Source organism: Aythya ferina (genome assembly GCF_964211825.1).
Source record: "Aythya ferina genome assembly, chromosome: 4".
Lineage (NCBI taxonomy): Eukaryota > Metazoa > Chordata > Aves > Anseriformes > Anatidae > Aythya > Aythya ferina.
In genome coordinates this window covers 8624378-8646895 of record NC_140300.1, presented here as the reverse complement: position 1 = coordinate 8646895, position 22518 = coordinate 8624378, and the positions used below count along the sequence as shown (strand labels likewise).

The 22518-nt window shown below is 40.7% G+C and overlaps 1 protein-coding gene across 2 annotated transcripts; it reads left to right on the top strand.

Moving 5' to 3' along the window:
* Positions 1–205: 205 nt before the first annotated feature.
* On the top strand, positions 206–22028 carry NELFA (negative elongation factor complex member A). 2 transcript variants are annotated; one of them, XM_084517293.1, is made up of 12 exons: positions 206–330; positions 952–1216; positions 8186–8357; positions 9465–9626; positions 10547–10636; positions 13479–13609; positions 13788–13857; positions 14662–14750; positions 16388–16499; positions 18777–19033; positions 20152–20251; positions 21763–22028. In XM_084517293.1, exons 2-12 carry the CDS (start codon positions 965–967, stop codon positions 21945–21947), a joined length of 1620 nt encoding a protein of 539 aa, XP_084373419.1. In that variant the 5' UTR covers positions 206–330; positions 952–964; the 3' UTR covers positions 21948–22028. The 2 variants fall into 2 exon arrangements, with proteins under 2 accessions (XP_084373419.1, XP_084373420.1); XM_084517294.1 differs by lacking the exon at positions 206–330 and adding an exon at positions 697–828.
* The last annotated feature ends 490 nt before the right edge of the window (positions 22029–22518 follow it).

Below are 22518 nucleotides of genomic sequence, written 5' to 3'. Positions count from 1 at the left end.
CTGGGATTTAGGCAATTGATTAATTTTTCATATTTAAATAACAATGAGCTGAACCACAAGGGAATATGAACATACGCCTAATAACCCCCAATGTGAGTAGCTACCGCTAGTCTATCAGGCAGAGGTAACCTCCTACATCCCAGCACTAAAATCTCAGGGGAAAACGATGAAAAAGGCACTCAACTCCACTTCTGTCAAATGACAGCCTTACAGGGAAGTTTCATCATCCAGCAACCACGCTGGCACGCCGTGCTAGCCGGCTGAGGTAAAAAGAAAGCCAAAGCGGCTGACAGAAGGAGGGGAGCGATGAGGAAGCCAGAAATGAGGGAGGTGGGTGCGCTTTAAGATGTTATTAACCTTTAATTAGACGTTAATAGGCGACGCGGGGTGCCAGGTGGGGGGCATGGGGTGTGTTTTCAGTAGGGGCAAAGCTGATGTGGGCCTTTTGTGAGGCGGGAGGGAGGACATGAGGGAAGGAGACGTGGTGCCACCTCCGCCTCCCCTCGCTGCGCCGGGGGAGCCGGCCCAGCCCAGCCCCAGGGAGCGAAGGGCGGGCTCGTAGCGGGGCCCTCAGCCCTTCTCCCTCCGAGAGAAGGACACCGAGCCGCTGAGGGGCCGGCTTCTGCCTCGGAGCGAGCCGCGGGGATCGGGCACCCCGCTCCCGGCTGCCGGAGCCGCTGAGGAAAACCGCGAGGCGCAACGAGCCGGGGCCGCCCGGCGCCATCTTGCGTTACGGCAGCCATGCCCGTGGCGGGCGCCATTTTGCACCCGAGAGCGAGCCGCGAGCAGCCTCCCTCCGTTCCCCCGCATTGGGCGCCGCCATTTTAGGTTACGGCAGCCCCTCCGCCTATCCCTAGAGCCCGGCCTCTCAGGGCGCCGCCATTTTGGGTTACGAACGCGGCTGCGACCCGCAGGGGTCCTCACCCCCCTGTTCCCTCCCCCTCCCTTTAGGTGTCCCCGTAAGATGCCGGTGGAGAACCCCCTCTTTTTTCGCCCCGCTCCCAAGATGGCGTCGATGCGGGAGAGCGACACCGGCCTGTGGCTGCACAACAAGCTGGGCTCCACGGACGAGCTGTGGGCGCCGCCGAGCATCGCCTCGCTCCTCACGGCCTCCGTCATCGACAACATCCGCCTCTGCTTCCACGGCCTCTCCTCGGCCGTCAAGCTCAAGCTGCTGCTGGGGATGCTGCACCTGCCCCGCCGGGCGGTGGATGAGGTGAGAGCCCCGGGGTGGGGCGTGAGGGGAGATAGAGGGGGGGGGGGGGCGGCAGCGCTTGTACTGCTTCCCCCCTACGCGTCTTTTTCTTCATAAGTTTGTGTTAAATGCCTCCTCGAGGGTAGGTGTCCGCGGAGGGGGGCACGGGGGGACTCTCCTCGGTGTTTTTCTGTGGAGAAAAGAGGGGGGAAAGGAGGCCTCAGTGAGGCCTGCAGGGCAGGGGGCTGTGGGGTGAGGAGAAGCGCTCGGGTTTCGCTTGAACAGGGCGAGAGCGCACCTCAGGCGTCGCTGCCCCCCTGCCCCGCAGCCCTGGGCTCCTGGAAGCAATTTTCTGCCCAAAACCTCTCTCTCACCCCTGCACAGGCTGTGTTTTGGGGCAGTTTGTATGCTTCTGGCGCTGCTCTGGAGGAGAGGGCTTTTCTGAGCCTGTTCCAGGGTGAGGGGAAGGAGCAGCGGTGTGCGTTAGGCTTCCTGAACGCCTTCCTTAGCACTGGCAGCTGTGTAGGTGTCCTGAGCTAAACATCTGGGGTTTAGGAAGGACAGCAGCAAGTGCTGAAACTTTGGGGATGGGACATTTAGGGTCTGTGATGAGCAGAGTGTTTTTTTCACCACCTTCTTGCACTCACATAATAGTTGAGGGGAACACTGCTGTTTTTGCTTTTTTACCTTTCTGAGAACAGCTGGTGCTTTTCCTTTTGCTCTCCTACCCCGGCTAATAAGCTGGCTGGCTGAAGCCAGAGCTGGCACTGTAGGTCCAGAAGATCTCTTATTTGCTTGGCCCTGGACCATACTTCATCTGCACCTGGCTTGTTCCTACCAGCAGGCAGCTGCTGGTGTTTGGGGCAACAGCTGAGGAGTGACTGAGGAAGCTTAACGTGAATCAGTCAGGTTTAAGGAATTCCTATCCTACTTGTGCCATCTGTGGTACAGTTTCCCATAACAATTATGGAGATGGTGCACGGTTAATCTGCACCTCAGCTCTGCTTGCACCAGTCTCTTGTGTGGGACACAGCTGCTTAGACTTTACATACATGTGTACTAGACAGGGTGTGGAGAGACTACTTAATTCTGATTATTGCATTTGGTGTACTTCTAAGCTGCAAATGCACAGACATGAAGCGTAAGCAGTAGTTTGTGGCAAGACAGACCCCTACGTGCGCTGTATGTTTGTGTGGATCTTTGTAGTGACGTGTAAATGCAGTCACTTTAAAAAAAAAAAAAAAAAAAGGAACACTGAGCAAAAAAGTTGTGTGTTTTTTTTTTTTTTTTTAATATGATATTTATGCTTAGTGCCTGTCCAGAACACAAGCTGTCTTACTTGTATGTGACAGATGCAGTGGTGTTTTGGACAAACAAAATAACCTAGGCCAGGAAGAGAGGGATAGGGAACTCCATAGGCTCACATGAACTGTTGGGTGTGCAAGATTCTTATGAAGTAGTGTGAAAATCCAAGGAGCTTGGAAGAAATAAGTATTGCAGTGTGCAGAAAAAAGCCAACAAATTAGTGGTGGTTTTTAGGCCTAAGAGAAAGGTCCCTATGCTTTGTAAAATTCCTTCATAAATAAGTCAAATGCCAGCTCTCTGAGGGAGCAACATTGAAGCAAACTAAAATAATTTGTTGAAGTGCCCTGTGTGTTCACTGGATGCATAAAAACTGTCTTTAAATTGATTAAAATTAAGGACCAGGTAGCCAGCAACTGCACTTGATTTGTGCTGTAGTTAACCATGGAGATGAAGTGTATCTAAATAAGAACAAGTCAGTTGCCGTTCCTTTTTATAGATAATTACAGTGATTAGTTGTGTTCCAAATATAAAGCTCTTGTTTCTGCTGAAACAAAAGATGCTGTGAGATTTTCCACTTCTTTGTTTGTGAAGTCAATCATAAATTTAATCTTTTCATGGTAAACAGAGCATGCTTGATCAAGATGTAATCAAGTCAATCAAGGGATTTACTGTATCTTCAGCCCTTTACAAAGTACCTGTAACGTTTTAATTATTTGGAGGGAACGTGATTCTTTACTGAGAGGAAGAGCTTAAAAAGCCCTCTTTTTAAAAATGAAAAACCAAGGAGGCAGACACATTTAACATTGTTAGTAGCTCTGCTATTATCATTATAGTCTTCCTTCTATAAATGACTTTAAAAAAAATAATAATAATAATAGCTGGTGGAGCCAAGCTGCTGACTGAAGGGGATGTCTTATCAGACACCCGTGTGATGAGTTTGATAACAAGTCTTCATAAAACCTATTTACATAGCTTACTGTCAGTGTTAGGGCTGTTTTAACTGGCATACCTGTAGCTGGCTGTCTGGAAGTGAAATTCTTCATTTGGAAATCATTCCCGTATCTGAAAGTGATTTAACTTGACGATGAAGTTATTTTACTAGTCTCTTTGGGAAGTAATATGCGTGTTTTCCATACCATGTGCCCAGTCTATAGATCGCGTGTGAGGAGCACTGAGCTGGCATTTGGAAACTTAAAATAGTATTAGAAAATGTTACATCAGCTTTGTAAAGCTTTGAGGATCTTGATAGAGGATGCAGGATATACTTCTGGTCATGTTAAATGATACTTCCCTCTCTAGATAACAGATTGAACTTAGTTCTCCTCAAAACCTTTTTTTTGTTCTCTTTATTATAGTGTTTTAACTGGCACAGAATAGCATGGAAACCATTTGGAGGCAGACATCTGAGTAAAAATTGATGTGGTAATCAAGAGAAGTGTGGCATTACTTGGTTTAGAAGGGATTTAATTGGCTGCTTGTCCTTTCTAAATCTCTGTGAAGGCTGCAGTCTAGACAAGCAAATCTTCAATGAGCTTTCAGGAGAGCTCAGACCTTTGCTGAAGTGTTATGTTTCTTCTCAAATGCAATATCCTGCAGTTTGGTACTATATGTTTTCATTCCCTGCTCTAAATATTGTGTATATATTAGTGACTTAATCCTTGTAATACTCCTGTGGGATAAGTAATAAACCTAAATTTTTATCATGCTGTGAACCTCATTACAGCTTGTTTGTTCCCGCTGACTAATAAGGATAATTGGCTCCCATTTTCATTTTAATAGTTAAGTGTGTTTTGTAGGCAGTTATCAAAAACATCCTTTCCTGCTGTAATTCTATGGGCAGAGTTTGTGAACTCCCAAATCTCCCTGCCTCCCAGCTTTTTTCTGCTAAACTCTTTCTAGATGATTATGCTTGTCTGAAATAATGCCTAATGCTCAGCATAGTGGTGACCAGGGTTTCAGTGGTGATGTTGGCAGCTACTTCTGTTTATTTTGCATATTATATTCCTTTTCGCCCAGTTCACATCCATGACAGCAAGGTTTTTTTGTTTTGTGCCAGAGTTTCATTTATTTGTTCAGGGTTAGACTGATGTTCCAGTCAGGTCTGAAATGAGGAGTGGGTGCTTCTGTGCTCTGTGAAAGCAGCTTGAAAGTAAGGCACTGCCTGCCCTTCTGTGACAGGAGCTGTGCAGAAGAGAGCAAAAAATCTGTTTTTTGCTTGCTTGTATGAACCAGGAGTCCCCTATCCACACAAGTGAGAATTGTGGGGCACTAGTGCAAAGGCATAAGCAGGTGCCTGGCACTCACTTTTCCCTGTTCAGAACAGCCAGGCTGCTATGCAGCTTTCTGTCCCACATTTAAGGTCCATTTTTCTGAGCTGCAATATGTATTTTAATCTAATATTACTCCTGGCCACTATACACTTTGTCGTCATTAAAATAATACATATGCAGGAGTGTGATTTGATCCGTCCTAGTTTTGTAGCACATAAATATTAATGCTGTGCTTCCCATCCAGTGCTTTTAGCTTAATGAAAATGCTCTGTAATTGCACAGGTACTTATTAAATATGACCTGTGGCCCCTGAAAGATTAGAGCTTGATAGGCTTTGTTAGCCAGCTGTTGGTGCAGTTGTTTAAAGGCATAGTCCCGTGTTAATTTAGGCCTAATAGCAAGCAAATTAGTGGGAATGCTTTGCAAGAAGCCTTGCTGGAGCTGTGACTTGGCGCATTTCTAGTAATGTTTCCTCTCTTCACCCATTCCCACAGTGCTGTTCCTATGCTCTTCCTGCACAGCCGTTATTAATCTCCCTTTGTCTCTGTTCCTGGGCTTTTTGCATCCTGCCTGATCCTTTCTTGGTATGTTTCTCCTCACGTCCTATGCCAGCAGGCTGAGAAAAATACTTAAGATCCCTGAGTTTTAGATGAGAGAAGTGCCTGAGCATGTTGCATCTGATCTTGACATTCATGCCTAACAAGACAGTGGTGGAGCCTATCCAGTGTTAAAATCTTACTCAATTACAACTTTGGGATTATGGCTGTGCTGAAAAGTAATGGGGGAGAAAAAAAACATACCTAGGATTCTCTATTGCTAAACTGCATTTCATGCATTCTCAGACAACAAAAGGTTTTTTTTTTTTTTCTGGCTACCAGTTGAACAGCAAATTGGGAATGTGTATTTAAATTGCAGCTTGGAGGCAAACCTGCAGCAAAGCTCAAATCCAGGCTTGTCAAAAGCAAACCTGTGTTGAGGCAAGGTCTCTGGGTCGCTCACAGTGCACGGTGCAGAGTCCTTCACTTGCCTGTGTGTGGCAGGGGCTGCTCTGTTACCATCTGCTGCAAGGCTATGTGATAATGTCACTTGTCCAGTGCTAGGTGAACAAATTCTTCCTGGGCTCCTTCCTCGAAGAAACCAAAATCATGCCAAGCATCAGGTTGTGGTGCAGTAAGTGGCCTGAGCTCGGGCTGTCCCAAGGGCAGTAACTTGGATGTAACTTGCCTGGACAGCAGTGCCATAGGAACGAGTGTCATACAGGATGGAGCTCTGAATTTTTGGCGTGAGAGTGAGTTCGGTGGAGTAGATACGAAGGCTAAATTAGGAGGGTACAGGAGACATCTTTCTTCCAACTATTGTCTGAGTTTTTAATGGAAAAACTGCATTCTATGCATTTATCTGCGTATCTGTGGTGCCCAGATAAAAGCTGGTGAGCAAGTTAGAAATAAATCACAGCTTCAGCAGCTGTCCTTGCCTGGTTTGAATTTTCAGGTGTTTTGTGTAAAGCAGCCCTTAATCCTTAGGGGACAGATATGGGAATACAGGACTTGGGGTAGTATTCACACTCATGTTCATCTGCTGCAGGAGAAACAACTTGTGACAGGCAGTGTAGGCTTAGAACAGAGACTGACAAATCTGTGTGGCGTTGGGAGGGATTTTTATGTTTACTGAGAAAGAAAAGAGCCATGGAGGACACCCAACGCTAGAGCCTTAGAAGCTGATCCTCTCCCTTGGGCAAGTGTTGGCTAAATTTGCCAGCACGCCGACCAGTGTGAGGCTGTGGTTATGCAGTTACTTAAATCCAAAGCAAATCAATTGTGCTGCTGAAAATGGCAAATGACTGTTGTGGTGTCAACTTTCTGCTCTGCTGTTCTCCCGGTTCTAATGTCTGACTAGTGAGCCACGCCGAGGGCTGATCGAGCTGGAAGCTTTCGGGAGCCACTAGGTTTGCAGCTGGACAAACTGATCTGCATTTTTTGTGTTAAAGGACAAACTGCTCTCTAAAAGAACTTTTTTTTATACCTGACTAAAGTGAGAGGGCACTAACATTGACATTTCCCAGTTCCCTTTGCCCACACAATGTTTGTCTATCTCTGACTGCTAAGGTTTAGATGGGGAATGGAGAGCAAAAATTCAGCTTTCATTTCTTAGGGTTACATGAGTACAGTAAACTTACTAGATCTCCTCATAGGAGAGAAGGCCAGCTTGAGATAAGGGGAAATAAATACAGCATTAAGGTGAAGGCATATCTTTTGCTTGTCTCCCTCTGTTCAGAAATAGGTAGGCGTTGTAATGGGCCACAATCAGCTGTGAATAGTCGAAATTCAAGTATTTCCTTATACTTGATCATCAGTTCTGTAATGCTGATACCATACACATAGTCTATCTAAACACTTTCAGTGACTTTATTCTGATGTTTGTGGCTTGATAGGTAATGCACTACATCTCGATCATCTTAGTTCTGTGAAGCCAATACTTTTAATGCTTACATAAGCAGTTTTCTGAAGAAAAACAAGCGTTAGGTCTTTATTTCAGAGTTTTAAGCTGAAATTTAATGAATTAAGCAAATTTAATGAATTAAACCAGCTAATTTAAGAAATAGCAATTCACTCCGTAAAATCCCAGCTGCAATCACTAGATTCTATTTCATAATGCTAACATACATGATGATCAGTAATTCAAAAAATTACCATGACTATATATTTCATTAATTTTTACGTTTTCCCTTTTTCAAGATAGATGCTTTAAAAAGGAAAAAAAAAAATTCTCTATAGAAGTTTAGGGTAAATGGAAAATCTGAACTACTCACGGCATTAGAGGGCTGGGTGTGCTTCTGTAATAGTTTTTGTCAGGTATTACAAATGTTATTAGCATGAAACAATTTTTGACCCAAGCTTAACTAAAATTTTGAGGACTTAGCTTACATTTGTGTGATGTAGATACAGCCTGTCTGCTATTTTATTCTGTAGCACAAGAGGGGGTTCATCTGAACTTAGACACCTGTTCTTATTTGTGTTCTAGTTGAATATTGTTATTACTGGTAGTAATCTGTGGGTACGCTGGGTGTGTAAGTGGGCCATAGAATGTACAGGGACAGTGCTGTAAAAATGTGGGCTGTTTCTAGTGAAAACGTTCTGTGCTGAAGGAAGCTTTGAGCTGCTAAAAGCTCAAAGCGCACTTGTTAGATTGACCAAATACAGTATTTACTAAGAAAAATCTTGGTTAATTCTTTGCTTCATTCTGTAATTAACGTATAACTGTGTTGAAGCAGTCTCCCTCTTCCCTTCCCTAGTAGTAAAACATTGTGCATGTTTATACTAGTGTCTTTAAATATATATGTATATAAAATTAACCCAATTACAACCTGTTTAAAACTGCTTCCAATTGGCTGATTTTCTTTTTCTTTTTTTGTTAGATGAAAGGGGCACTGACTGAAATTATCCAGCTCGCTACCTTGGATTCAGACCCCTGGGTCTTAATGGTAGCTGATATTTTAAAATCCTTTCCAGATACTGGCTCCCTTAACCTTGATCTTGAAGAACAGAATCCCAATGTTCAAGATATTTTAGGAGAGCTTAGAGAAAAAGGTAAGTGTCTGTTGTAGAAAGCTACAGAAATATGATACCTTTTTTCAGGAACAGCCTTTCTCTTCACAGGGAGTGAAGCTACCCTACTGTCTTAACAGTGTTGGTATCGGGACAAGCAGTATGTCTTCTCTCATAACTGCCACAGTTCATGACCTGGCATGATACTGGAACTGTGACATTTGAGGAATGGTAACCTCTTAAATTATCTCTTAACAAATCATCAGAACTTGCACTGGGTCCCTTGGTGTTTGTGAAGGGCGACATACAAGTTAATGTTGTTTCACCAGCGCTGTAGACAGCCTGTATGTGCAGCCAGGTAATACTGAGTTACTGCAGCTTCATAAGCTAAGCTGTTAAACACTGTGCTCTTGTACGTTGTGCTAAGGACAACAATAAGAAAGGTTTCTGCAACACCTTTGTGGGACAGGTGGGGTGTCTCTGCCCCAAGTTTTCATCTAGCCAACAAATGATAAGTGCTGAGGGAAGGACTGGTCGGAAGGAGCATTAAGTTGCTGTCTGACTAGCTGTGGATGGTCCAGTAGCTGGTAATACTGGCCCAGGTGCTTGCACAGTTTCTGCTTCAAACAACATTGTAAATGCTGGCGCAAAGCCACTCCTGCTTCAGTGGGTTTGATTTGAAAAAGCCCTTAGGCATCAATGATCAGAAATGGGATTGGAGTTATTGGAATATCACAATACTGGAATGCCTTGGAGGTGGAAGCATCTTTTTTTTTCCACTATAAACAAATGATCATTTGTCTGTTCACATTCTTGGTTTTGACTTCTGTTCAGTAGTTTTCAAAAACTACACAGAAAGGAAGAATCTGGGAACTCCATCATTATTTTTTTGCTCTAACAATGGTAGCTCACTTACAATTGCTATAATTTGTCTAGGCAATTAACATGAGAGCACTTATGAACCTAATGTTAAAAGAAAAAAACACCTTATTAACTGGCTATATATTGTTTTAATTAGAGCTAAATTACTCTTGGTGTTTAATTGAGTAATCTAAAACTTAAAACACCTGTAGAGTCAAGCAGTAGAATGTTTGGTAATTAGCTATCAGATGTTTATACCCATGTGTACTGTGTTAACTCTTTATGCAGTAAGTGAATGTGAAACATCAGCTATGTTGCCGTTGGAATGCCAATACTTAAACAAAAATGCCTTGACAACACTAGCTGGGCCACTTACTCCCCCAGTGAAACACTTCCAGCTGAAAAGGAAACCTAAAAGTGCCACTCTCCGAGCTGAACTCTTGCAGAAGTGTAAGTAGTGTTACAGCTAGTTTATAACACTGAGTAACAAGTTAAATCATAAAAGGAAAATTCATTGTTAGCTTTATTCTTCAGTAAAGGTATATATGGCAATATTTTCTGTTATAAGAGCTTTTTTCCCCCCCATGCACACACCCTTGATAAACAGGCATGTGTGGGGGAGCAGGTGCAAGTCATTCTAGCCATGATTATATTAAAATGTTACTCTTGATTGAAATGCTCTTCAGACTTAAAAGGGATACAAAAAGCTGTATCTTTTTAAAGCACAGATATATTCTTCTATATTTAAGTCAGTTGTGAGGACTTGTGAGGGATAGCTTTGGTTAAAGCTCCTGAAATGAAACTGGTATGACAGTTTTATTTTGCCATATGTTTCTGCAACAGGGAGCAAGAGCTGCTCTGCTAATTAATGCTTTCTTTTGCTCAGTATGTTTTTATGTATGGGTGAAAGCCAACAGGGTTTTCACTAACAAAAGACAACGTATGTATGCATGTAGGTAATGGTAGCTGATCAGAGTGATCTTAGTTTATTTCACCTGCTGCTGTATTGCTGCAGTTTGATTCCTGCTTGCTTGTGGCTTGAGTAGTTGTGGTTTTTTTTATATAAAAAAAAGCTACAAATCTTATGTTGTAAGAAATTTTCTATAATTATTTACATCTTTATTGAATTAATTGTATGTTCTCATTTATTTTCAGCTTAGACCATCTTGTCAGTTGCGCAGTCATATTGACTGCATTTTGCCAAATACTGTGTAACTTATATAAATGTCCCCTTTAGTTAAAACACGTTTCTTCTTGATATTCCCACCCTTTAATATATTAGTTAATATTTTATGAGAAGCCAAGAATTGTATTTGTCCAGCACAGATTTTGTAGTAACTGAAATTTTGGGTTTTGTTTTCTTTTTGTAGCAACAGAAACTGCACAACAGCTCAAGAAGACTGCAGGAGTGCCTTTTCATGCCAAAGGCAGGGGACTGGTCAAAAAGATTGATACAACAAGTACGGCTCACTTGTATCACTTCCCTGAAAGAAAATCTGATAAAATAACACTTGCTGAAGAGTAAAAATACAGTCTGTTTTCTACAAAAACTTATAGAGAAGTAAAACACTTATCTCCTTCCTTTCTTTACAGCAGTTTAATTTTTTTAACAAGTTTTCTCAAAAAGAACAAGAGTTGCTATCTAAAAAAAACCACTGGAATATCTGTCATGCTTATTTAAAACGTGCAGATAGATCATGCTTATAGACTTCAGTAAGAACTTGATTTGCATCATTCCAGGAATAACTCCTGACTAAGCCGTGTTCTTCCAAAAGGGAGCAGAGTGAGTGGATCACAGTAATCTGCTATGGTCTCTGAAATACTGTGAAGTAGATTGAGACTAGCTTGTATTCATACAATCCCACATAGATAAAGGGAGGGGAAAATACTCTTAACTGTAGAGCATGGAATAACTTGTGATTACTCCCAAGGAGGCTAGCTTAAATGTAACAGATAAGAAAACTGCAGGTAAATCTCAGTCAAACAGATCCAAGCAAGGGCAAGGAACATTCAGTTAAGAGCCAACTAATCATTGTGATATTCTTGTTTTCTGAGCGTTAAGTAACACGGTATTTTAGTGGAACACTGCTTAGTGCAGCTAAGCATGCACAATGCCTTCTAATTAACATACATGAAAAAGATGTATAATAATCAATGCGAAACTGAAGAAAGAGTTTTAACTGTTCACTAAGTTCCTAACTGTCCCATTTTTTTCTATAAGCTTGAGAGCGAGAAGAGGGTTTGAAATTAGTAACACTCTAAATCACTGCACAGCTAGATTTTTTTTTCTTTTTTTCTGGCCACCAGTATGTTGCTGAGGTATAAAACTTGAATAATTTCTCATTGTGGCATCTAGAAACAACAAGGCACCTTCTTGATGCATTTTAATATATTTGATTTGAGCACCAAAGTGTTTAGCCACATTTGTACTTCCTGCACAGATGCCAGAAGTGCAGCTGAAATTGGAACTAAAAATTGTCCCAGTGTAGAAACTGACCATTAGTTCTATGACACTTTCTATTTTAACTGTTATTTCAGGCATTGAATATTAAAGTGGTCTTTTGGCCTTTAAAGCCAGGTGGCCTCTAGAAATACCAGTTATGGGACCAGCTGGGGTTTCCAGTGCAACTCCTGACTCCAGCAGGACCACCCAAAAACACAATTATGTTTGAGAGCATTGTCCAAGTGGTTCTGGAACTCCAGCAGGCTTGGTGCTGTGACTGCTTCCTTGAGGAGCCTGTTCCAGTGCTGCATTTATGCATTTATATTCAGAGGTGCAAAGTGTAGTTACTTCTGTGGGAGAACCAAGCATTAACATATGAATTGGATCGATGCCACTTCTAATAAGAGTGGTGATTTGGAGCACTCTGGAAGAAGCCAGGGTGGTTACACTGCAGCTTATTTAACTCCCCAGGTGTGGCTCTTATGACTGTGCTGTCTTGCACAGTAACTGTGCGGCGTTGATGGTCAGCCTCCATGTTCTGCATTGGAGTGGTGGCACCCTTGATGGGGGAGTATCGGTGTCCCCTTCAGCTGCAATGTGCTGCTGGAGTTCTCCTGCCTTCTTAGGTGTAAGGGTAGGCGATTATGTTCTGTGGTTAATAGAGGTAGGAAGGTTGGTCATCATGGAAAAACTGGCTTTGGACCAAAACAGCTAGTATTCAACCAAGGCATTGTGAACCTTGGTTCTTTCATGATGTTCTGTACATCTTAACATCTACAAATGGATCTGATTCTCACAGAACCACTTAGGTTGGAAGAGACATCCAAGATCACCTAGTCCAACCTCTGGCTTGACACTAACAAGTCTTCTACTAAACCATATCACTGAGCTCTACACCTAAATGTCTTTTAAAGACCTCCAGGGATGGTGACTCAACCACTTCCCTGGGCAGCCTGTGCCTAACAACCCTGTTGGTAAAGAATTTTTTCCAAATATCCAACCTAAACCTCCCCTGGTGCAACTTTAGCCTGTTCCCCTCGTCCTGTCACCAGGCATGTAAGAATACCTTGCTACAGCCTCCTTTAAGGTATCTGTAGAGAGCGATAAGGTCACCCCTGAGCCTCCAGGCTGAACAATCCCAGCTCCCTCAGTCACTTCTTATAAGACTTCTTCTCCCGACCCCTCACCAGCTTCATTGTCCTTCTCTGGAAATGTTCAAGCACCTTCATGTCCCATGTTCTGACCCCTTTAGTGCCAATACAGCCTGTGCTATGTTGAGACTGCTTAGTAAATGTAAATGGTAAGCTCAATGGAAAGAGAGAAGCTTGCAGGAGCACTTGTTACAGGAATTTTAACCACCTCTGGCGAAAATATTTGATTAGCTACAGTCTTACCAAGTATCTAGATCTTAATAGTCAAAGACTGGCTTTGGCAATAGTCAGACTCAGAACATCGATGCCTAATACTTTTTTGTGTGTTTGAATTTTGTTCTTTGTAGATAAGGAAAGTATAAATGTATGTTTGGAAAGTGTATTTTGATAGCAGTGAGCCTATTTGATTTACTTCATTTAGAATGTGAAGAAAAACATTCAAGGCATGTAACTGTAATAAAAATTACTTATTAAGCTCTGGGATTGTGAGCATTAGCCTAGGGAGTGACTCTTACTCCTTGTTTGAAGGGTAAAGCCCAATCTGACCTTTGAAAAACATTTAGCAGAGAGTTCCACATTAGCAGCTTTTGAAGTTAAGGGGGTGGAGGGCTATTAAGAAGGGAAAAAAGCTGAAGAACTCTTTATTATTGTTCTATGTAACTAATGAAGCAAGTATTTCAATTGCTGCCTTTTTTGATCTTCCTTAAGCACCACTCAAAGGAATACCAAAACAAGCTCCCTTCAGGAGTACTTCAGCACCTAGTGTATTTAGCCCTTCTGGAAACAGGACTCCCATTCCTCCTTCACGAACACCTCTGCGCAAAGAAAGAGGAGTAAAGGTAGGTGAACTCTTCCTCAATCACTTGCATTCCACTCAGATCTCTTCCCAGTTTGGAAGTGAGTTTGTAATGCTATTTTAAATCAAGTATCGGTACGCTAAAGAAAAAAAAATAAGGATAATGTTTAGATACAAATTGACAAAAACTTAATAACTTACTGTTACTCTGCACTTTTCAGCTTTTAGATATCTCTGAGCTAGATATGGTCGGTGCTGGCCGTGAAGCAAAGAGAAGAAGAAAGACATTAGGTTGGTATAGAACACTGCTAATGTACTTAGAAATCAGATCTAGGTTTATAGTGCTATTTTATTCTTGATTTGTTAAAACTCATTTTTAGGTAAGCTTCCAAGAAAAAAGGGCAACAAAGATTCTGAAGGGAGGAATTCCACTTTTTTTCCCCCCAGTGCCACTAATCATAATGCGATGTGCCTTGTTAAAAACCTGTGCTTTGAACAACAAAGATGGGTGTGAGACTAGCTTCAGGTCTGAATTGCATTCAGATTTTGATATATTTATTTCTACTGGTTGCACAGCCATGGAAAGAAATTCAGAGTAATCTTGGAAAAAATCTCTATTTCCAAAATTGTGGATAGGATTTTAAGAATTGAATATCTCATATACTACTCTTACTCAAATGATAGTGCATTAAGTATCAGGAAGATAGGGTAGCCAACTTTTCTTCCCCCCAGAACAACCTTGTATTTGTTTCCAGAAACATCTAAAATCTCAGAATAAAATCATAACTGCAATTAAATATATATATATATATATATATATATATATATAGTTTTTACTATCAGAAAACTAGCTAGTTCAGCCAAATTGCTTAGCTACTCTATCTTGATGTGTGTTTACGTTGTGGTTCTTTCCATTATTGTTTTTTTAAATTGTGTATGAAGTTCATGTTCATTGCTGTAACCTTTCAGCATGTACCTCTTAAGAATGGTTTAGCAGAATCTGAAAAAAAATTGTTTTATACTCTTGTTTAAAACTAAATCTAATTCACTATTTAAGAAAACTTTCTTGAACTGACTCCTGTTTCTATGTAATAGATACAGAAGTTGTGGAAAAGCAAGCCAAAGAAGAAACAGTAGTAGAAAATGCTACTCCAGACTATGCTGCTGGCCTTGTGTCTACACAGGTAAAGAAAAAACATCAAAAAAACCTACCCCAAAACCCAATAGCAGTGTAAAGATGAGGAAACCATGGTGCACGTTATTCTAAAACACTAATGGTATTTTTCTAAGCTGTTGAAGGATACCTCAATATTAAAAACAAAATATTTACATAATTATTTCAAAATTCTACTCCACTGTCTTCAAAAATGATTTAAAGCAGGATCAAGGTGAAGCTTTTGATTTTTCTTGTTGCTCTTTTAAGTTTTTGGTAGAGTATGGCACTTACCTAACTGAGGATTGCTGCCTCTTGTCAGACATCCCAGATTCAGGGAACTTTCCAATACCTGGTAAGGTAGAGTCATGTTAGGAGCACCTGGAAGTTTTACTCTGCATCCTTTGACCCCAGTGGAATGGTGTGCACAGACTCAGCGAGGAGTACTTGTCATTGGGCCATGCCTAGGAGGGATAACTGAATACCTATAGCTAAGTAAGAAAAAAGCCTTCAAAAGCTTAGGGCTCCTGGATTGAGGAAGAGAACTTATATGCTAGCACTATTCAGTGGTTCTCTTCTCAATTTTCTTTGTGACATTGTGAAAATGCTGCTTACTTCAGAAGGCAGCTTCTTCTGAGGTCTCCAGATTCCAGATCAATCTGTAACTAGATTCATTAGGTTCTATTAAAAGGAAGGAGAAGTACAGCAGAAATTGTCTGTCGTAAGTACCCGTGGCTTATAACCTCTTCCTAAAACCCACAGAATTCAGAGATGGCCACTCCTTTGCTTAACAGTACTTTTTTTCTCTACTGTCTGCCTTTTCAGTAGATTAACTTTTTTTTTTGGGGGGAAGCGAATGTTAAAATGTCATAGTCAGTGGTGTGGGTCTTCTAATCCTTTCTGGTAGGATGCATTAGGAAGACTGGTGCAGCTTTACTTTTCTTTAATTGTATCTCAGGACATAGCTTTTGTGAGACTGTGAAAATGTTTAGATTGTATCCGTACAGCTTTTTCAGATACCTGTTCTCCATGTCCATAACTAAGAAACAGGGCAGAGGACCTTAAGGCAGCTGGAGGTCACTCATTGCTGTGCAGCCTGAGCTGTGGTGGCTGCAAGCACTCCCTGGTTTGCAAGTACAGACTCCATTGACAGCACTGTTTGAGGGCTTCTGTCCGTAGAGAGTAGGGTCAGTTGGTGCTAAATATTAGTAAGAATCAGTGTCAGTGTACAGAACTGAGTACAGAATACGGTCAGTGTACAGAACTGAGTACCTGCGAGTCTTTTAAATCTTAGTTTTACTTCAGAAAAAATAAAACATACAAGATAGGTTGTTAATTTTAGCATCTCTGACTCCAGCAGCTCAACTCTGCAAAAGTACATATTCCATCGCAATAGTACCTTTTTCTGGCTCAGCTGTGTTTTTGAAAGCAACTTTGATCTGAATTATGAGAAATAAAAGCTGCTTTTCTTCCTCCTAAGGTAATTCTAATGTACAGAGTTCATATAGGAAGTTAGGGCAAGTATGACATTTGAACCTTAAGAGAGGAGTCCGTAATTAAGTTCCCATAATGGATATTCTAGCAGTGCTAATTCTGAAGCTGTATTTAAAATAGAAAAGCTGCACATAAGTACCTGCATTATGGCCATAACACTTTTCTGTTTTACAGAAACTTGGCTCATTGAACAATGAGCCAGCACTACCTTCTACAAGTTATTTACCTGCTACTCCCAGTGTGGTGCCATCTTCCTCATATATCCCAAGCTCTGAAACACAGCCAGGTAAAAGATACTTTTTTTTTTTTTTCTTTTTTTGCTATTGGAACTTAATACTTCTAACTCTATATAGTTTTACTGTCTAACTTCTCACAAACATGCTGTCCCTCAACTCTGACCTTCATAGTCTAAAAATCCACTGCAGGACCCAGCCTTTAGGTTAAATGACATGTCTGTACTTAACCAAATAAAGAAAATGCGTGTTCTTTTTATGTCTTAAAATGACTGCTTTGCTTACTTGACTTAATTTACTGGTTATTTTTTCTTTTCCTATAGTGAAAAATAAAATTTTTTCTTTCCCAAAGAAATACCATAATGTACACAAAGATAGAGTATATAGTCAATATAGACACAACCATATGCATGCTATTTGCAAGATGGATAGCTGCTTTCAAGAATTGCGTGTTCCTAGAAGCAGATATACATGTATGTTTGCTTTCACATAGGCTTTTCCTTTATCCTTCTGCTTTGTCTGGTAGCTAATACTTGAGCTCCCTCATACTTGGAGAAGGGCTACGTTTCTTTCAATGTTGGAAAACTGTCAGCAGAAAAAAAAAAAAAAAAACGCCAAACTCTTGTACAATACTTTGTTTCTCCGTCTTGTATTTTTACACACTTTCCTTTACTTTTCCTTCCCTGCTGGATGTAAAGCCTTAAAGGAACATATCAGTTTGCAGTAACAGATATGAATCCCAGTCATGCATTACCTGAGTTTGTAGCTACAGAGAATCGATGTTGCAGTCTAATGCACTATTTTAACAAGTGCTTGTTGATATCTGGTGCTGTAACATTTGCCTTTATGTGAGCTGTGGTGTGTTGGTCACAATAGGAAAAAGTCTATGCAAAGACTGATCGTTTAACTTGGCTCTGAAACAGTTGAGAATCTCTCTGAAGGTCCATGCAAATCTCCCTGGCAGAAAATTGGCATCTCTGGAAGGAGCGCAGCCAAAAGAGCATCAGTGTTGTCAGCAGTTAGTATTATTTTCCAGAGCGTTGGCAATGTATTCAACAGCAGAAGAAGCCTAGTTTAAAATTCTTTGTTCCTTGGTTTTTTTTTTTTCTAACTTTATTTTCTTCTGGAGCGTGGGGTATCTAGCTTTCCATATGGGCATGGAATATGAAACTCTTTTCTTAATGAGAGACACAAGATCCTTGGAGTTGGTTTCATATGATCTGAGGTTGCATAATTGACATATGTTACTTTATGCAAGTCAATTATTCTGACATGAGAGGAAGCCTATAATAAAACTTAAGAGATTTGTACAAAACTAGTAGGCAGCTAATTGTTACAATGTTTGTACAAGTACCCAGTGTCCTGTTCCACTTCTTACTGGGTAAGAGCTATATTTCTAAGACAGATGCTATATCTGTGCCTAGATGAATAAATGGTAGACCCCTCAAAAATATCTAAAATTCGATCTAAGTTATCAGCTGAGCTGTGATCTGTATTTGCATTTTAGTCTGTTGTGAATGTGGTAAAAATTGGTTAGCTTAAACCTCGTGAGAGTCATGGAAAGTACTAAAGTAGCCGTGTCTATGTCAGAAAGCTGCAAAAAAAAAATTGTCCAGAGCATGCGTTGAGTATCAGCTGCCTGCTGGACAGTGCAGTAACCTGTGAAATCACAGTGACTTGATCGTATAACTTACCTTCAGCTGCAGTAAGGTTTGGAATAGTAACTCCCCTGGATGGTTAAGTACAGGTGAATAAATGAACTTTGAGGAAAAAAATCAGAATTAGGACTCCTCAATATTGAGGGGCTTGGGCCTTCTTAGCAGTTAGTGTTTAAGTGAATTATTTTGGAGACTGCATTTAATTCTCTGATCAGTTGAAGTATTTATGTATTTTCAGTATTTGTTACTGGCTGAGACTAAATTACCACTTTCTTTGGAAGCTACATTAGGTTAAAAAAATAAATAAATTTGTCTTTGGCTTTTACATAACAGTACAGCAATAATCTTGCTAGGGTCAGCATACAGTTGTTGTAGCAATATAAGTTAAAAGTAGATCAGTTTAATAACTGATATCCATTAAACACAAATGTTGGTACTATACAGAGTAATTCATATTGGAAAGCTACTCACTGTTGTCTAATTATTGAAGACAAATGAGTGGAGGGAACATCAGCTCTTCAATTTTTCAGATGGGTATTAGGCAGCATATTGAGTCATGATGCTAAAGTGAAAAAATTGGAATTTTTAGATCTCTTTATAAAGTCCACTGGTGTTGCTGATACCAGTTTGTGGATTATAACTTTTTTTTGTTATCCTGCTTGTTCTTCACAGCTGGCTCTGCACGAGAGGCCTTGCAGACTAACAGGCAGACCGAAGAGCCTGCAGCTCCAAATGCTACCACAACTCTTCCTGCGCAATTCAAACAAAGAACACCCATGTACAATAGTAACTCTAATCCTCCTGCAACTACACCTACCTCACCCCTAACACCTACCACACCTCCTGCCATTTCCCCTGCAGCACAAGCACCACAAGTGGCCCCTCAAACTCAGCAACAGCCACCACCGAAAAAAAGCCTCTCTCTTACAGTAAGTAAAAAACAAAAGCCATTCTTAACTGCTGCTTTTGATGTAGATCAGAATATGCAAATTGTTATTGTTGGTCTTAGGGATATGTTGACAGTTCGTGGCCTTAGGTTCATGAAGTGATTGAAGCTGCTTATCTGCAACCAAAGATAATGAAAATATTTTTGTGGCTTCATTAACATGTTAATCACAGCTTTAGTTGTGCAGTGTCAATGTTACAGATGCCTTTATTTACAGCTGCTTATTATGTGACACAATATTTTGTTCCTTTTCACTAAGAATTTTGGGAGAAAGGCATATTTCCAGCAGAGCTGTTGCATGGCCACTAGTATATGTTAAGCTGCTAAAAGGGATCATGTTGCAGTGTTAGGAGAGAAGGTCCCAGCAGAATAAAGGCAAAAGCCTTGATGTATTTTCCCACCACCCCACTGCACATCTTCTGAAGCCTGAGAGCAAGAAGGAAACTAAACAGCAATTACTTACGTGCTGCAGCTTCTTATTGCTGGTATGTTTGTATATTATGAGTGTGCTTCAAGTTAAGCAGGTAATCAATTCAAGATGCAACTGCTTTGAAGCTTTCACTAAGTGTGCCTTTAAGCCTAGCTTGCAGGACCTGCACTTTAAGAAGCTGCGTGACTTTTTTTAAAGTAAAGCAGAGCTACTGAAAAAATTCTTTGAAATTACAGCAAGGCTGTTTGGACTGTAGAAGAAACATTTAAAAAAAATAACCTGAGGTCATAATACAGAATGGATAGTGTAAACATCAAGACTCTTAACACTTGTTTCTGTAACTATTTAAAGAATCTTCTTTTCTCAGTTTGTTTCAGAATTCTGTTGTAGCTGCAAGTGCTAGGAGTAAGCATTAAAGAGAGCAAGGTTTGAGGTTAAGGATTTTGTCTATTTTATGCCTACATACAAATATTTATTCTTTTTCTTGTCTTTTAGAATAAATTAGAATAAATAAATATTTATTAGAATTTATTTATTAGAATAAATAAATTTATTAGAATAAATAAATATTTATTCTATTATTATTCTTTTTCTTGTCTTTTTGCCAAAAAGGCACTGTATTAATACAGTGTTTTCCCCACTGGAATTCATATTTATTGTATCTGTTACAGAGGGAGCAGATGTATGCTGCACAGGAAATGTTCAAGACTGCAAACAAAGTTACAAGGCCAGAGAAGGCTCTTATACTTGGATTCATGGCAGGATCCAGAGGCATGTATTGAGACTAAATTGCTTTGCTTTTTAATACTCCAATCTGAAATAGAGCGTAGCATTTCTGAATGTACGTATGTGAGTGCAAGAGTCTTGCTTTAGCATACTGTGTATGTGCTAGACGCTGTTTCACTCTGAACTGTATTTTTAAGTTCTGGCTACCTAGAAACAGGTCTCTGGGCCTTTGGTCCAATAAGAATTGAACTGTCCCAGCAGCCACTAAACACAGAACATAGAACAGAACACATGCGGTGTCAGTGCTCAAGAGTTGAGGAGAAATAAGCCAGCCAGTCAGAACAATGAACACTGTGTCTTAGTCTTCTGACTGGTGGATGAACCTTCTTTCATGGCAACTCAAGGTAACAGTTGCATTGTAAGAACCTCTTCGTGAGCTCCAGAGGGTTAGAAATGTAGCAGCTGTTGTCTCAGACACTCTGAGTAGCTACAGGTGCTATGAATCACGGATCAGCTGTCAAGTACTATACTGGCCTTGATACACGAAGGCTGTTTTACCCAGCAGACTACTAACTGTAAGATGAGAATGGGTGTAAGAATCCTTAAGTGAACTCTCATCTGCACTAGCTCTGGTTTCTAATCTGGTATTTGATGCCTCTTATCACTGGAGTGCTGGAGCCTAAATGTGGCTCGTGCATTTGGATTAATGTAGTTATTAATGTGTTATTCAAGATGGCCAGGATAGAGTTACTGTGGTAATCACTGGGCTTAAAGAAAGTTTTAGATATCCTGCATTCATGAGGGTGTTCTTAGTGCTAGATGCTGCTTCAGAATGCAGTGGCAGGATGTACTTTAATACATGCAGCGATCTTTTTGTAATGCAAGGTAGAATATTACTTTTGAAAGTGTGCACCTGTTACCTGTTTATGTGAAATACATAAGTATATAATAATAGGAGATCCTACAGTAGTGGTGTCAACACCTTTTGAAATTTGAATAAATATCTGTCAAGTGTGATATTCTTGAGTTCCTGAGTGCCAGTTCCCAATAGCTTGACATTTACCATTCAATACTCGTGCTGAAATGGAAAATCTTATGGGTGAGTGATTTCAGTGAAGTTATTTGGGCCTCCACAAATGCTGAAAACTGATGAGCTTTTTAGCTGTGAAATGTATCCCAAAGAGAACAACTTTGGTAGTTCAGGTTTACCAAATCCTATCTAAATATAAGCTTCCCTTATAGTTCTTAAGGCAGACAGACATGATATTGGCATGCTTCTGCCCCCCCTGCTCTGACCCCCTGTTGCTGTTTTCTAGTTTGTTCTTCTAGTTACTTTAGCCTTGGTTGCTCATCTTCTGAGGTTTGTTTTTGTTGTACTTAAAATACAGTCTGTGATGTATGCAACGTAAAAAGTCTGTGTGGCTACATACCGTGGTGTCATTACTTGCTATTAGGTTTGGGTTTGGATTTTTCTGGCATGAGAATTTAAATCTCCATCAGGTGCTCTTTTTCATGTTGCTGCAATGTATAACTTGTTTCTATTCTTGTTTTCACAGAGAATCCTTGCCAAGAGCAAGGTGACATCATTCAAATCAAACTCAGCGAGCATACAGAAGATTTACCAAAGGCAGATGGCACTGGCAGCACCACTATGTTGGTTGATACAGTCTTTGAAATGAACTATGCTACTGGTGAATGGACCAGATTCAAGAAGTACAAACCTATAACTAATGTTTCCTAAGAGATGCAGCAGCAGCAGACTGGACCAAATCAAGCTTAGAGTCAACCAGCTCATAAAGTATGTTATCTGTACAAAATGGCATTCATGTGTACATTTCTTATTACCCTCCAGCATAGAAGTTGTGGCTCTGTGACCTAACTGGGCTCAGTGAATGCAGAAGAAGATGATGTCAAACTTTTTTTTTTTTTTAATACGGTAAAAGGAAAGGTGATCTTAGGGGGCAAGTGGTTGGTGGCTTTTTGTTTTGTTTTCCTACAGTTTGAGATGCTGGAGGAGGAGATCACAGCTGAAAGGTGACAGGTGGGAGCAGTTTACTTCTGAGTACCACAAGAGAAGACTACTGCACAGTCATTCACGGTTTACCATTTAAACAAGGGCACAGATCTTTATTGTAAAAAAGTATTTTCTCTGGCTACGTGGGTTCCATTGTAAGAACAGACACTTAAAGCACCACAGGCCAATGCTTGGTTGTTTTGTAATTCGGCTGCAGTATAACTAAATATTGCGAATGTCTAGTGGCTGATGGTACCCCCTGTCTGTCTGTTTAGCCTCTTTATGCTTGGGTCATAGG

Coding starts and splice junctions, on each gene's coding strand:
- NELFA (XM_084517293.1), top strand. CDS start 965: ATGCCGGTGGAGAACCCCCTCTTTTTTCGCCCCGCTCCCAAGATGGCG. Junction 9,627..10,546: donor AGCTGAACTCTTGCAGAAGT/GTAAGTAGTGTT, acceptor TTCTTTTTGTAG/CAACAGAAACTGCACAACAG. Junction 19,034..20,151: donor AAAAAAGCCTCTCTCTTACA/GTAAGTAAAAAA, acceptor TATCTGTTACAG/AGGGAGCAGATGTATGCTGC.